General features: G+C 39.8%; 1 protein-coding gene across 9 annotated transcripts in view; it reads right to left on the bottom strand.

Annotated features, from left to right (window-relative positions):
* WDFY3 (WD repeat and FYVE domain containing 3) overlaps positions 1-14,874 on the bottom strand; it is a 154,456-nt gene that overhangs the window by 11,625 nt on the left and 127,957 nt on the right. For 7 of the 9 annotated variants that reach the window (XM_039551162.1, XM_039551154.1, XM_039551156.1 and 4 more), the window contains 17 exons: positions 14,673-14,830; positions 13,574-13,651; positions 12,607-12,834; positions 11,744-11,797; positions 9,765-9,933; positions 9,425-9,588; positions 8,520-8,668; positions 8,143-8,263; positions 7,717-7,802; positions 7,366-7,446; positions 6,909-6,963; positions 6,452-6,571; positions 5,655-5,772; positions 4,413-4,519; positions 3,723-3,876; positions 2,080-2,171; positions 1,549-1,761 (listed from right to left, as the gene is read on the bottom strand). In XM_039551162.1, the coding sequence (XP_039407096.1) occupies positions 1,549-1,761; positions 2,080-2,171; positions 3,723-3,876; positions 4,413-4,519; positions 5,655-5,772; positions 6,452-6,571; positions 6,909-6,963; positions 7,366-7,446; positions 7,717-7,802; positions 8,143-8,263; positions 8,520-8,668; positions 9,425-9,588; positions 9,765-9,933; positions 11,744-11,797; positions 12,607-12,834; positions 13,574-13,651; positions 14,673-14,830 (2,147 nt within the window). The remainder of the gene's footprint in view (positions 1-1,548; positions 1,762-2,079; positions 2,172-3,722; positions 3,877-4,412; positions 4,520-5,654; positions 5,773-6,451; positions 6,572-6,908; positions 6,964-7,365; positions 7,447-7,716; positions 7,803-8,142; positions 8,264-8,519; positions 8,669-9,424; positions 9,589-9,764; positions 9,934-11,743; positions 11,798-12,606; positions 12,835-13,573; positions 13,652-14,672; positions 14,831-14,874) is intronic. The other 2 variants (XM_039551158.1, XM_039551160.1) reach the window with 1 other exon arrangement.

Genomic DNA, 14,874 nt, shown 5'->3' with positions numbered 1-14,874 from the left:
CAACAAACAGTATGAAAACCAACAGGGAGCAAAGTTGCTCTGCCCTCTCAGGCTGTGGCATCTCAGGACCCTCATGGAGTCTGTGAGAGCCCTCTTCCAAGCACAGCACCAGCTCTGCAATGTTTTACATCACAAGTTTTTAAAATACAAACCCAAACTGCCAGCCACATTACCAGTGCAAGAGATGGGATAAAGAAGATGCATGTTACATCATGCAGGATAGGAGTGAAGAAATGCACAGCAGCTGTGTGTCACTGAGAGAGCCTGCCCTGGATCCCCCATGGAAAGTCACAGAGGGGGACAGCAGAACTCTACAGTTACATAAAAATGTGCTCCAAGAGCGCTTACCACCAACAGGGCCTTAAGGAAGTTTAGAGTTTCCCAAGTTTATTGCAGTCTATTTCCTCTAGCAAAGCATCATGCAATTCCTGGTAGATCTCACAGGTTTGTACCTAACAGGCATCTGAAGATTCAGGCAGAGCTCTGGACTCAGCTGCAGCGCTCTTCTATTTCCCTGGCCTCTGCCCCAGTCCCCATCCGTCCATCTGGCTTTACCTGGGCCATGTCTGATTATCATTACAATCCCGAGATTGGTTATTACATAAGAGGAGAAAACCCTACAGCCACTACATAATTAGATTATTGAGAGAGAGCAAGGAAGGGGAAGGAGAAAAGCCACAGAACACAGATGAGCAGTTCTTAGCCTTCTTTCCAAGCAACGAGAGACAGACAGCTCTAAGTGGGTTGCCACAGGAAACATCCTGTGGCTTTCCTGAAACATTATGTGCTGAGAGCTGAGTTTTGAGTTTCCAACACATGGCTTGAGCTCCCAGTGGATTGCTGAAGGTATCTGTGGCTTCCACCAAATCTAGGATTGGAAATATTCACCAATGACATTTAAGATTTTCACTGGATCACAAAAAGGCTCTAAAGAAGTGCCCAATAAGAAAAACCAAACCAAAACAACCAACACTGAGACTCCCCCAAATGTGAACCCCCCAGATTTAATATTACATTGAATTATTTAATGTAATCTCTTGAAGAGAATACAAACTTTAAAGCTGCACCAAAACCAGGTCTTCATAGCTCCTTAACTACAGCTGTCCTACAAGAGTGAATCACCCAAGAGACTGGGGTAAAAAAAAGGAGCAGAAGTTATTATAGAAATTATTTTATTACAGGGTAACTTCAAATACCTTAGCACTAGGCATTACTTTGAAGTTGCACTTTCACTCCTCCCATATGACTTTGTAGCAGGAACATACTTCCCTTTTTTTATGCTGATTTTTAGAGTTGAGCCATAATTCATTGTGCCTTTATTTTAAGGATGTAAAGGGGAAAAAAAGACATTTCTAATCTCACAAGCAAAGCCCAAAGTCAATCTTCGTGTAATTTATGATGGAAACATAGATGATTTCATATCACTAGAAGAATACTTATGGATAAACACTCCCAAGAAGTTTCACTCCTAAAACACCTTCCTATTTTATATTAACACATTTCAATTTGAGTGTTAACTGGAAAGTAAGAATTCTACTAAGGGTATACCTGCTTTGGTATCTGTCCAAAGTTATTAATGAATCCTATGGTAGCTGTCTCTTTTAATGGATCATTGATGTTATATATGTCCACTTGTCCCTCATAGAAGAGATGGTGAAAGACATTTACAGCTTCTACTGCAGCAGGACCTTGCTGTTTATAGCCAAAGATCAAGTCAATCCACTCATGCAGGTGAGCACTCACAAAGTCACATTCCAGAGCCTGAAATTCAAAAGGCATGCATTAAAACTAGACAAACTGCTCATTGGTTGAGCTTACTACACCTGCCACGAGAAAGAATGCAGAACATATTTTGACATATTTTTGTTATGTTTTGATGAAGCTTTTCATTGAAGCAAGTCTTGCCTCAATGTACTCTGTAGCCGAAAAGGAAGGGGAGGAAACACTACAGACCTTGGCAACAATCAGGCACCAACCCTGAACTCACAGACTGGCCTGTGACTGCACAAACTGAGCTTAGATTAATGTGCAATGGAAAGTCCCAACATTTACTACTGTCATCATTAAAATTCAAATTACCTCCCGGTGGACTCTGATAAACTCACGAGGATCTCCTTTTGCCCATGGAGGGAGTATTACATCACCAAGTTTAGTGCCATTTTGTTTGCAACCTAATAAAAAACAAAAAAGAAGGAAAAACTGGGAGAGAAGCACTGAAACTGAACTGCAACAGCAAAGGCGAAAAAGAAGTGAAAATAAAAAGGAAAAAATAATCAAATTCTAGTATCTTGTCTCTATAAGAAGCCACTTCAGTCTTTTCTTTAAAATAATATGTTGGTTCTAAATGTCAGGCAATAAAACATGAAAAAATTCTGCCTCAGTTGTTCATATAAGATTGCTTTCAGGAGAAAGAATCCAAATATTCCTTACTGAGGCTTCTCAGAAGGATGATAGCATGGTATCATAGAATGAAAATTGTTGTTTTACTCCTGAGAATAGCCTGTACTCCTGTGATGTGCAGCCAAATACTCACTTCAGATCTAACTGGTATCCCCCACAAGCTCCATGCCCAAGGATACTGGTGATTCCCCTGGTGTGCCCATGGCCTGAGCACATTCGTCTGTCCTGGACAGCCCCCTTCTCACTCTGAACATTAAACAGTGGCGTGTTGTGATTACCAAAAATATATTTGGTGAAACTCCTCTGTTATTCTTGTTCTGTCACTTGTTGCCAAGAGACAATTCCACACTTCCTGTGAACTCAGAGGAATACCAACAAACTTCCCAGTTTACAGGAGCACACAAAAAATAAGTGCAATGCTCCAACAGAAAAATTGCTTTCATCACCAGACTTCAAATCTTCCTTTCTTTTCACCTGGGAGGAAGGGGAGCAGGACTGCCACAAATTATCGCAATCCAAAGTACCGCAGTGTTTGGCAATTGTTCCTAAAAAAACCCTTTTCTACCGTTGTTCCAAATGCTCAGTGAAGAATTTCTGGACTCCAATGGTTACAGTCTAAAATTACCAGATACACAGATAAGCAGACAAGAGCTCAACATTTTTTCAGTAATACCCATATTCTTCTGTGTAAAATACACCTGGGAGAGGTTTTGTAGGGTGTTCTTTGGGTTTTGCTTTTCTTTTTTTGTAAGGTTGTGCTAAGTCATAAAACCTATGACTTGATTAATCTTTATTATTGTTATTAGATTCACAGCACAGAGCCCAGAATGTAAGAGCTTAGTGTCACTACTAACAGTGACATATAATAAGTAACATGAATCTCCTACACACAACAGGTCTCCTACATGACTCCTGTTGAATAATCACTGTCACAAAAGCTGTGACAATTCAAAAAACCTTTAGGAATACTTTCAAATGAAGTTCTGAAAGTGAAGATTGTAAAATAGATTTTGCAAAGCTTAAACAAATAAGCATCAAAGACGGCAAACACCATCATGGAATAGGTTACATGGAGAAAAATGCAAAGCAGAGAAACTCCAAGTAAAATACGGTTATCTGTGCCTTTTGAACTCGTAAAAAACCAAAAATTGACAAAAATACACCACTCCAACAAAAATCCTTCAGGAACTAGTCCTGCAATTCACAGAAGACACTTTGTATTAGCTGCTTAAAATGAACACCCACTGCTTGAGAAAATATCTCATGTCTGTCTGGCTCTGTTCTCCCACCCACAGTGCTGCTATCAAGCTCTTATTGCCTACCTAGGTCAAAATTGTTGGAATTGAGCAGGAACTCGGGGAGGTAGAAGAACTCTGGGATGAGCTCCTTCACATCTGCCATGTTGTGCTTGGAGGCGGAGTACCAGGCCTCGCGCACACTGTGGAACATGCGGTCAGCCAGGTCGAAGTGACCACCCTGCCAGGCAGAGAGAGGAGCACAGGTCAGTGTCACGGCATCCTTCAGCACAGCAGACTTTGCCAGGAAGGCAAATCAGAACATCCTCTGCCTAATGAAGACACTAGAACATAGCACATTTCTTCCTCTAACACAGTGGATCTAATCAGCTGCATTACTTTAAGGTACATAACAGAAAACATAGATACAGATACACAGAATTTTAAGAAAAGAGTAATCTGTTGGATTTCAAGTTTGGTCTCTTTCAGAGAAACAGTAAAGTATTTTTCACAATAAAGCTTGCTTTGGTTTTTGTCTGCTGTACTTTGTTCTGCATACGTTTAGAAAAATGTTCAAACTACAAGGGAAAAAAAAAAGCTGAATTCCATCACATCTTTTAAAAAGACACATCAAAAACCTGCCAGGCAATAAGAACAATGCAAAAGGTATTTATTCTATGATATTTGATGAAAACAAAGCTGACTGATCATATTTCTCAGTGATGTCTGAAATACACAGCAGGTAAGAAACATAAAGTGAGGTGATGCAATTTTTACCTGCAACCGTAAGAAAATCTGAGTAAAAGGCTCCATCCGGACAAGATAAGAAGCCACGATCATGGCTGAGGAATAGTGGGTCCCATAGTGATAAGCTGGGGTTTCCCCTGCAGGTTAAAAATCATAAACATAGGAGAAATAAAGTAGTTAGGTGACAGAATCAGTACTAACAGAAAAAAAATTAACACTGTATTTTAATTACTCTGTGGCCTTAGACACACTCAAAATTGGAATTTGTAATTTTCATTTTCAGAAGTCTGAAAGCTTTATGTTTTGTCACTTGAGTTTTGGCTGTAGTGCAGTAGCCCTAATTCAATAGGGTTCTGCAGAGCAATACTAAATAGTTACTCAATTTTTATTTTAACTAATTGAAATGTTGCAGTGCAGCTATGATGATTTCTGCTGAAGAGACATTTAAGAAAAGATTTTTTTAAATTTTTGGTCTTATTTTTAACTGTGGATTTAAAGTCTTGGGCAGAAATACGTATCAGGACTGTTGCCTACAGATTTTGAAAGCTTTTATTTTCTTAATTTCCCGGCAAAAAGTCTGCATAAGCACACTTGGAAAATACTGATCCATTTCTAGAAATGAATGTCTTTTCCACCTACTGTTGTTTGACACAGAACAGCACTGCAGTAGTTAAACAGGCCTCTGTCTTCGATAAAAGCACACAAGAAAACTTGTCTTGCCAAACACAAAAGTTTTATTTTCAATATAAAAGGAAGCTCTAAAATCATGAACAGGTAACTTAATTGCATCTCATTCTGAGGCTTTTTTAGCTACAAAGCTGCTGTTTCCTTAGCCAGAAAACACGCATTAAGATTAGAAATGAAAAAACTAGGATAGTGCTAATGCAGAAGCATTTGCATTCTTGGTACTACTTATTTTCATGCAGCTGTGTTCAAACTGTATTTGTAGACACAGCTGGTTGTGTGCTTCACATGCCTGCCCATTCCAGTCTTTAGACAATGTTAAACTCATCTAAATGTGCAACTGTTCTGTCTTCGTTTTTACATATAAACGAAGCTGTCATATGGATTTAAAATAAACAACACAGAAAGAAAGCCAGTGTCCCTTTGTTCTAATTTAGTCTTTGTTGGACAGTCACCAAAAAACAAGGCAGAGTTCTGCACATCTCTACCCAGAGCTCTTTACTCATACTATAAAAAAATCCATGAGTCCCTCCCATGATGACAGGAACATGCTCCTCTGCTCTTTCTGAAGGATGGATTATTACTTACCATTGGGATCTTCCCAGTCCTTGTATCGTTTCTTGTACTGGGCTAACCTGTCCTCTGTTTGAGCTCCCATGGGCTTGGCCAGGTTTCTGAATGTTTTGGGATTCGTAAGATCCAGTTCCTTTAAAAATAAAACAGGCAGTAAATTATAAAAACAAACCAAATCCTTTCAACACTGCTGATTACCATAGTTAACACCACCTACCTCCTAAGGTTGTTATCCCTGCTTTCTATACACACAGTAGGTGCAATGCTGAATATGCTTAAAACAGTCCTTCGGTCTGATCCAAGGCGGTATGTTTTATTTTAAATCACATCTGAGTTTTGGATAACTTTTGCTCTGTTCCTCTCATCCTGTCCCCAGTTCCCCCCAGTTTTTTCATGAATACTTGACAAGCACCCTTAACAATATTTTATGTAATGGTCTGGTTGGTGGCAATGGCTGTCCCCAAAAGCATTAATAGGATGTTTCACCTTTTCCAAAAGCAAATTCTTTCACTATAGGGCCAGATTTCATAGCAGCCCCTACCACAGTCTTCTGGACAAGGATGCTTTCTCTGTGGGCTTAGCATACTTCAGGATACTCAGTTTAAAGCTAATGCAGACATTTACAGGAACTGCTGCAAGGTAGAGGGGCAAATGTCTCTTTCTGGATCCCAGCCCTCGCCTGTGCACAGACCAATAACATCTGTAAAATCAGTCCAGCCAAGATTCTCTAATACCCTCCCTGCTGAGATGTGGGAGGAACGAAATAGGAACCTCCAACCTATAAAAGATTGCTGACAAGATGTTTTATTTACCTCAGAGTCATAGTCTGCAAGGATCCAGGGAAAGACAGGGTACTGCATGAGGTCGTTATAGGATCTGCCAGCCAGAGTGTTTAAGTGCATCAGGTACTGGAAGTTACTGATTTCTCCTCTCTTAATGAAAACAGATAAGCACAGTAAAGTTTTCACTTTACAACAACCAAATGTCAACCTACCAGACTTTCAGTGTTCAGCTTCCCCAAACACAGAAACTTACTTCAATATTACAATGCTCATTCTACTTTTACTACAGCCCTCCCCCTGCATTTTCAACAATAGAACCATTTCCTATTTGATGGTATCATGAAATACCACAAATTAAATGCTGAGATACACTTTCTGTAACAGTATGTTCCCCATTAGAATAAGAGGATGCAACTTATGATCATTTACGTATCACTACAAAATGTGGAATTTAATACAAAAAATACTGCAAAATTGTCATACTTACTTCCCATCTTTGAGTAACAGATTTTTCTCCCACTAAAGTGCTAAGCAAGCCAGACCTAGTGGGAAGAAGAAAGTGCATTTTTTGACTTTGCAGTAAGAGCTGGGTTACATCTTCACAAGACAACCCAAAATTTCAAGATTAAAAGTTGTAAATTGCAACAACTAGAAAAAATGTCTCTGTTCCTTTTTGTTTTAGCAGTACTTTTTTTTAAATTCTAAACACACACTGTAAAAATGATGCATGTTAATTATGCAATTCAGTGCAAGTGGCGGCTGATGAGCAAAATATTTTTAACAACTTGGATAAATGTGATGGCTTCAGCACTCCAATTCCTTTCAGAACGTATCTGTATACTGATAATGTTAATTCTGATACTCTCTAGATAATCCTGACATTAATGCAAGCATCATTTATTGAAAACTGATGAGCTACAGAGGTGAGGAACAGAATCACCTACCCTTGCTCTACGCTGGTGTTTGGTCTCTGCCCAGACACCGACTCCGAGCTGTCGGTCAGAGATGGCACCACAGCCAAAAACCTGCAGCAGCAGTTAAAAGATTATGATTAGTGTTTCTGTCCTCGGGATGTCATCTCCTGAGAAGCAGCATGCATCTAGTACAATTACAGGCTTCCTTTTGAGCAGCTCCGCATCTCCAACAAAATCACAGGAGCCTACTCTCACTGAAGGCATGTAGTGCCTTCTAGTGGCTCTTTCCTGCAGCAGTAAGGCACTAGCAGGCACCAAAAAAGCCTCCACGCAGGTATTTGCAAACATTCATGTTCAACATTCTAACTTATTTTACAGTACCTTTGATAAACTTTGTTTCTAACTCCTTTCTGGAAAGCTAGAAGATAGTTCCGTCCATCTCCTGAGAAAACTTCAATTGCAATTGGCTGAAAACAAAGAGGACAGACCCATGTCAACACTAAGTCACCTCTGAAGGTCAGGCACAAACCAGTTTAGTCATGCTACATGCAGCACCAAATTAAGGTGAACCAGACTTTGCTTAGTGCAGCCAAATGTTTTATTTTTGGACCACTGACACTAACACACCCAATAAACTAAACCAGGGTAAATTCCAACAAGGATGCCCAACCTAAATGCTTCAATTTCAGTCAACAGCTTCACCTTCGAAATACTCATCAGTTATGTATTGATTTTAATTTTCAAAAATGACATTGTCAAAACACTCCAAGTTTTCCTCCCCCTATCCAAATATGGTGTCCAAGTTACCTGCAAAAGGTATCTCCGTTTATGCACTTCCTTGATATCTTCATATGCGAAAATGCTGCAAGTTCTCTTAAGTTGACTTGGACCTTGCCTTGCTCCCCTAGGTATGATTGGCTCATGCATCCTGTAAATGAATATAAACAGGCAAGAGAGAAGTGATTAAAAAAAAAGAGAAATTAAAAGAATTAACCTATTAATTCATGTTGAGAGTCCAGTTACAGAAATAACTGATTTTCACAACATACCATACTACAAATTGCTCAGCACCTGAGGTCTTCCTGCATGTTACATTACCTTGGAATTGACTCCTCAAAAGACCTCATTAAATACTTCTTGTTCAGTCTCTAGGGATCAAGGAAACTCTCTATCAATGTACTCACTTTGGAGGAAGTGTCTCGATGTCCCGTATCTCCCTGGTGGCCGTCATGGTGAACCCATCGATAACGTAGAAGTGCTCTTTCCCAAAGAGAAGCAGCCCCTCGCTGGTGTCAAGGCCCTGAACCCGAGCACAGCGGTACATGTGCTGGATCTGTGAGGAAAAGCAGATGCTTAGAGAAAGCAGGTTAAGGAGCACAGGCTCAGACCACTGCCTTGTTAGAACAAGTCCCAGACACTGCTTTATCACTTGTACATGGAGCAAAAATCCTGTCATTCTCTCCTTTAATCGGACCTAATGCCAGTGACTAGCAGCTGGGGAGGAGGTTGGATAAAGCTTCATTGGTATGATATAAATGTATCTATTTACCAGTTTATCCACTTGCACTATGCTGCCTGAACATGTTTTAGAACCTGTAGCCTACTCAACCACGATCACAACACTGTTTACTGGTATACTCCAGATGGACAAAGTCTGAAATACTAAACACACAGCATGGTAATTCAACACTGATCTTGGTGATAAGATACTACTTATCAAGGCCTCCCATTCTAAGGAAGAGACCAAGTAATTAGGAACAGTGTGCCAAGTTCCGCATTTATATTTTCAATGTTGATTTTCTATCCTGATCATTAAGTTGACAGGACAATAAACCAAGCATGGGATAGCTCATAGTCTTCATTTCAGGACAGGTGAATTTTTCCCTTGCAGGCAGAAGGCAAAAAAACCCAAAATACTGTTTCCAGTACAGCATTTTTAGGGTCAGGCACACAAAGAACACATTTTAAGGAAGAAGCTGATGAAATATACAGATCAAGGAAGGTATACAGGACATTTATTCACACTTGTGACACATAATGAAGGAATTTCAATGCATTAAGTTCTTAGTGTGTTTGAAGTACACAGTACCTTCTCTCCTTCTTCAAGAAGTCGAAGCAAAGTTGTATTGTCAGTCTTCTCCTCTTCGTCAATTGAACTCCCCTCAACAATTTGATCCTGTGACTGGTCCTGGTTCTCATCATCTCCTCCATCAGGAGCAGAGCGAGATCGTTTCAGGGGAGGCTTCACCAGGCCTGGAAAAGAACAGAGAGAGAGAAATAAAACCCTGAGACATAAAAAATTAACTTTGCAAAACCTCTAGTCTTTCAAATTACTGACCGAATGCTAAGAGAGCAAAACAAGAGTCCTACAGGATTTATGTTTATCTTAATGTAAATGCATGAGAAGATGACAAACCAAACAATCTAACCTTTGACTCTAGCAATAGTGTCCTCCCCATGCTCTGGCTCCTGCTGGGTTGTTTCACCCACTGTGTTCTCTTCTATGGCGTCCTGGAAGACCGCAGGGTTGCCGGAAGCCAGACGCATGTAGTACTCCTTGCTGTCATAACTGATGGCTCTCCGGTAGCGAGCAGGTTTCTTGGGAATAATGGAAGAAATTGCTTGGTCAGCCAACTCCTCACTCAGTCCCTCAGTGAAGGTGTTTCAGGAACAGGGTGTGCAGCACAGTGCATGCCCATCAAGTGTTTTGTGTGTGCTCATATACCAACAGAGACAGGAGCAGAGACTCTACAGGAGACCTGATCTGTGGGCTAATTTGCAAGGAGCTATTGAGCCATTCAAGCAATAAAGGGGTTGCAGAAAAGCCTGCTGATAGAACTACAACATGGGGAGTAAGTGTAGCCAGCATGTTATGAACTGTCATAAAAGGCTGGGATTCTGATGCTTAAGACTGATTGTTCAGAGGCCATTTTATCATCTTTTAAACTCCCTACCAACATATGCAGCTTATTTGTTAGCAAGCTGACTTTGTTAGGCAGTAATGTGAATAAAAAATTGCCTCAAGAAGATACAGCTATGTGGAAGCTGATATGAACTAAAAGCACCCAGGGATCAGCTTTAACACTCAAAAATTCTTCATTAATTCAGTTGCTTCTTTTTTTAGTAAAGTTTCTGATGGCTTATGGACAGGAAACTGGCATAAGAATATGCATTTACCTGAAGTAATTCTTTGAGCATTGTTTGTACCTTTGGGTGGTGGTTTTGGTCATTTTTTTGTGGAGGGAGTTTTGCTTTGTTGAGTGTTTGTTGTTTTGGTTTGGGTTTGTGTGTGTGGTGTTTTCTTCCTCTTTGTCTGTCCCAGCCCCCATCACAGGCTAATTCTTATGTTCCTCACTTAATTAAGGAAGCAACATTCAGAACAGAAATCAAACTAGCTTTATTACAAGTTGATACTTGGTATGTTAAAGATACTAAGATCAGCAACACAGAAATTTATTATTCAGGTCAAATTGGCTGCCCCCAAAAATCAAAAATTCAAGGCACTGTAATTTAATTTGCTCACTTATGTTTAACTAAGTCTTCACTCCTTATCAGCACAAAAATGCCACTTAAATGATGCTTAAAATGTCTGTGGAAACAACTTATGTATAACCTACAGAGAGAAATGCTTAACAGCACTGCTAAGGTGAAGAAAGGAAAACAGTAACAATTTACATTAGGTATTCTGTATAACAGAATTACTTGCATTTATATGTATTAGTTTATTGTTGAAGGTAATTCAAAATGAGTGAATGCACATTACACACTGTACTTAGTGATGGGCAAGACTGTGAGTCTAATTAACAGAGAAGGGCATAACACTGCAATGCTTGCAGAGAAGCCACTTCCAAGCATGTCTGTTCTTTTCAAGACAGGATTCATATTTTTAAAGCAAATGTGTGTATTTTGTTAACAGCAAAACTGAGAAGAGTCGGCGAAGACAAAATTAATATGGGCTTTAACAAAAGTCGGCCTTTTATAGCCCATTATGGCCAAAAATGAGAAAAAACGCTCCCCAGATCCTCTCTTAGAAGGAAACACTTTCCCAGTAAATGCGTCCAAGTGATTGTGTTGCCCATTACTAAACGTGTTCCACTGACCATTAGTTCAGGTCCCAAAGCCACAACACTCCACACAGTGAGAACAGTGGTAGCACAGCCCAACACAGACTGTTAGTGTGCAGCAAAGAAGGAAAGGTCTACAGAAAGTTTTATTAGGTGAAGGTTGAGGACAGCACAGTAACATCATCTAATGTGATTACTGAAAAAACCCTTAGGCCTGGAATTATTTACTGAAAGAGCAAGTTGAAAGCCAAATGTAGAAGCCTTGTTAAGACTGCCTAACATGCAGGAGGAGGAAAAGTTGTATTTATTTTACATTCTTTCGGTCAGTGTACTTATTTCTTTACCTTTTGAGGAATGGTATCATCAGATGTCTCAGGAAGTCTGCTTGAGAAGTCAGACTGGAAACAGGGCATCAATTACATAAGCATCAGAGAAAGAACACTTTTGAGAAGAACATATGATGGTATGTTCTCTACTTCATGCGAATTAGACTGTCACTACAGCTGCTTGTGTCAGACCACAAGCAGGCAAAAATATCTAATGGTTTAAAACTAACAGACTGCTATGTTTTCTCTGCTTTTTTAAAGTACTTTGACACTCAGGCTTAATTTGAGGGAAAAAAAATCCTGCATGCACACACGCATGCCTAAAAAGACACAATGAAGATTGCTTCATTTCCTAAAAACAGTGTTCCAAAATTAACAGGAACTAATTGCTAAGCTTTCAAAGGCCACACACATCTCTGCTACACAGCCCACCTTCATCTTCATGGATTGATGAAAGTACATTTCACAAGTGCACCCAAACCAAGGCCAGTAGTCTTTTTTCTTTTTTCTTTAGATCACTGTTTTCCACATTATCTAGATTAAGAAGAAGCCAGACTGAAACCTCACATGGTTATGGTACTTTCAGCCTCTGGAGGTTTGTGAAGATGCCTCTGCTGTTTGCTGCCAGGATCACTCAGCACACCTCACCTTATGTTGCAATCTCTTCAAGTTTGCTTGGTTTTGAGCCAAGTGATTCAGTCCCTTCCCTAAACGTCCCATCAGAAACAACTGGACTTTACCAATCATTTAGGACATACAGACAGAGTGCCAGGTGATACCAACAGAGTAAAATACATTTCTTAAGAAAAAAACATCAAAAAGAAAATGGATTTTGCAACAGGGCATATAAAATCACCCATCCCAAACTCCTGAATACTTACCAGCAAGTTTGTTTCCTGCTCAGCCTCAGGCATGTAGGGGTACTGAGTATAAAACATGTCATTCCGCACCATCTTCTTCCTCATTCTGCAGGGACCCTCGGTCATCTCCAGCATCCACTTGTCCAGGTGGGAGCCGATGGGGGGGCCCCACAGCCCTCGCTCTCGCAGTAACTCGTACTCGATTTGAGACCACTCCTCTGTCACGTATTTCAATGCATTCTGCTGACGCTGAACACAAAGACATTTATAAATGCACTGCATTTGAAAAAGGATTTTAAGAATGAAACCAAAAATTGTTGAGGCCTTCCTGTCCGTATTTGCACAGGAGAGAGAAGTTCAATGAAACAAAGTTTGGTGGTTTGTTCATTTTTTTTAAACAAATTGCTTTGAATGTCTTGTTCCTTTCAGAAGTTATTTAAGATTTACAGCACACAGCTCAGCAACCAGTCTGAACCAAATGTCTCTGGGAGCGTTTAGAAAACACCACAAGGTGGAACGATTTCATTCTGGAAGGCACAGACCAGCCACTTCCTATCACTGCATGATACCATAAAATTTTCTTTGTGTTACTATGAAAGTAGCATTTGGACACAATGCTTCTCCACATTTCCTTTTACTTTTTCTACAATGCTTTAGAAAGACAGTGTATTTCCAATCTATTTCTTTTTGTTCCCTGCTTTGCTTTTAGATTTCTAAGGAATTAAAGCTTCTTGAAAAAAAATTCCAATTTAACATGTGATATTGCTACAAGAGTTTTCATCTACAACCAGATCAAAATGAGTTCCCTCATTGGTTTATTTGATTGCATCTAAAAACCCCTTAAAGATAACAACTGTAAGTAAACATTCAAGCATTTCACCTATGAGAACCCAGTATTTCACCAGCCTCATACTGAGAAATGGCATTGGTATAACCTAACAGGCCAAAGTATCAGTGTCAGGTAATTAATCCTGCAAGCCATCCATACCTCCTGATATTCTTTATACTGCATATCAACCAGGTCCCGAACCACTGCAATGTGAGTAAACATCCACTGGGAAATTTCCTAAGACAAAAACAAGACAACAGACAATGACACTTTACAAACAAGAGTTTGTTTGAATGAAAATCCAATGAATACATCACCTTGCTAAACTTCTTCACAACGAATACTTTCTTAAAAAAAATACTTGGTTGATGAATTTCCAATTACTGCACACAACATCGTTTAAATTTTTGTTTTGTTTGATGTTTTCTCAGGGTTTTTTTCAAGGTGATAAATTACTGTACAGCAATATCCTTTAAAAAAAGAACTAGCAAGCGTTTGGAAAATATTCAAAACATATTACTAACTGTTCAGAGCATTCCCAAACAGCCAAGGACTGGCATTTACAAATACTACTTTTCTCTTTTTCCTTTTAAGTAATATTTTGTGGATGCTGCCTAGTCTGCTGGAAATCCTCAAGATCCATCCATCTGTCCTCACTTAGTCCCACAGTATTTCTGTTATCACTTATTGGTTCCTCTACTGATACAACCAGGAGCAGTTCCTGTCAGCTCAGTTTGTGAGGTTCTTCCCTTTCCCTTTCAGATTATGCCTGCTCCCCAGGAACAGGACTGAGAGCACTGAGAATTCATTATTTTATCAAAGCTGCTGGCTAGTTTTCAGCTCAGAAAGAGAACTAGCAACATATTTTTCAACAGAACTTTCAAACCCCTCTTTCTGTCTTGAGGGCAGGATGGACAAAAGGATCAATATCTCTATCACAGCTTGCATTTCAGTGCAGTATTGCAAACTGATCATGAGACCTAGACTATCACAGTCATGAACCAGAAACAGCTGAGCAGTCTCACCAACAATGAAGGGTTAACTCTTGGCTTAATGTTACAGATATGCAGAATGACCTACTAAATTAGGACACACAGAGACAAGATGCCCAGTCTGGATAGTCAAAAAAGGGAAAGAAAACCAAGCACCAGACAGTACTTCACACTCTGCAAGATTCCCCACTTTGGGCTATTGACCGCAAACCCTGAACGTACATTGCTGGATTTTAGACGGCATGTTATTACTTGACAGAAATTACCTGTGTAGAGAGGTTGTGTTTACTCAGCCCACTCTCCTTGCGGTTTCTCCTGGAACCAGTCAGTTTAGAGAGGCCAAATCCACTGCTGACTCGTGAAAGCTTGGACTGTGTGGTTGGAACCAAAGCCTCTCCTCTACTGATGCATTTTTTCTCATGAGCTGAAAAACAAAGTGTTGGGAGCAATTAGGCCTTTTTTTTCCCT

This window comes from Corvus cornix, chromosome 4 (genome assembly GCF_000738735.6).
Source record: "Corvus cornix cornix isolate S_Up_H32 chromosome 4, ASM73873v5, whole genome shotgun sequence".
NCBI classification, from domain to species: Eukaryota; Metazoa; Chordata; class Aves; order Passeriformes; family Corvidae; genus Corvus; species Corvus cornix.
Note: the sequence above shows the minus strand (reverse complement) of the source record. Positions and strands in the feature narration are given on the sequence as shown.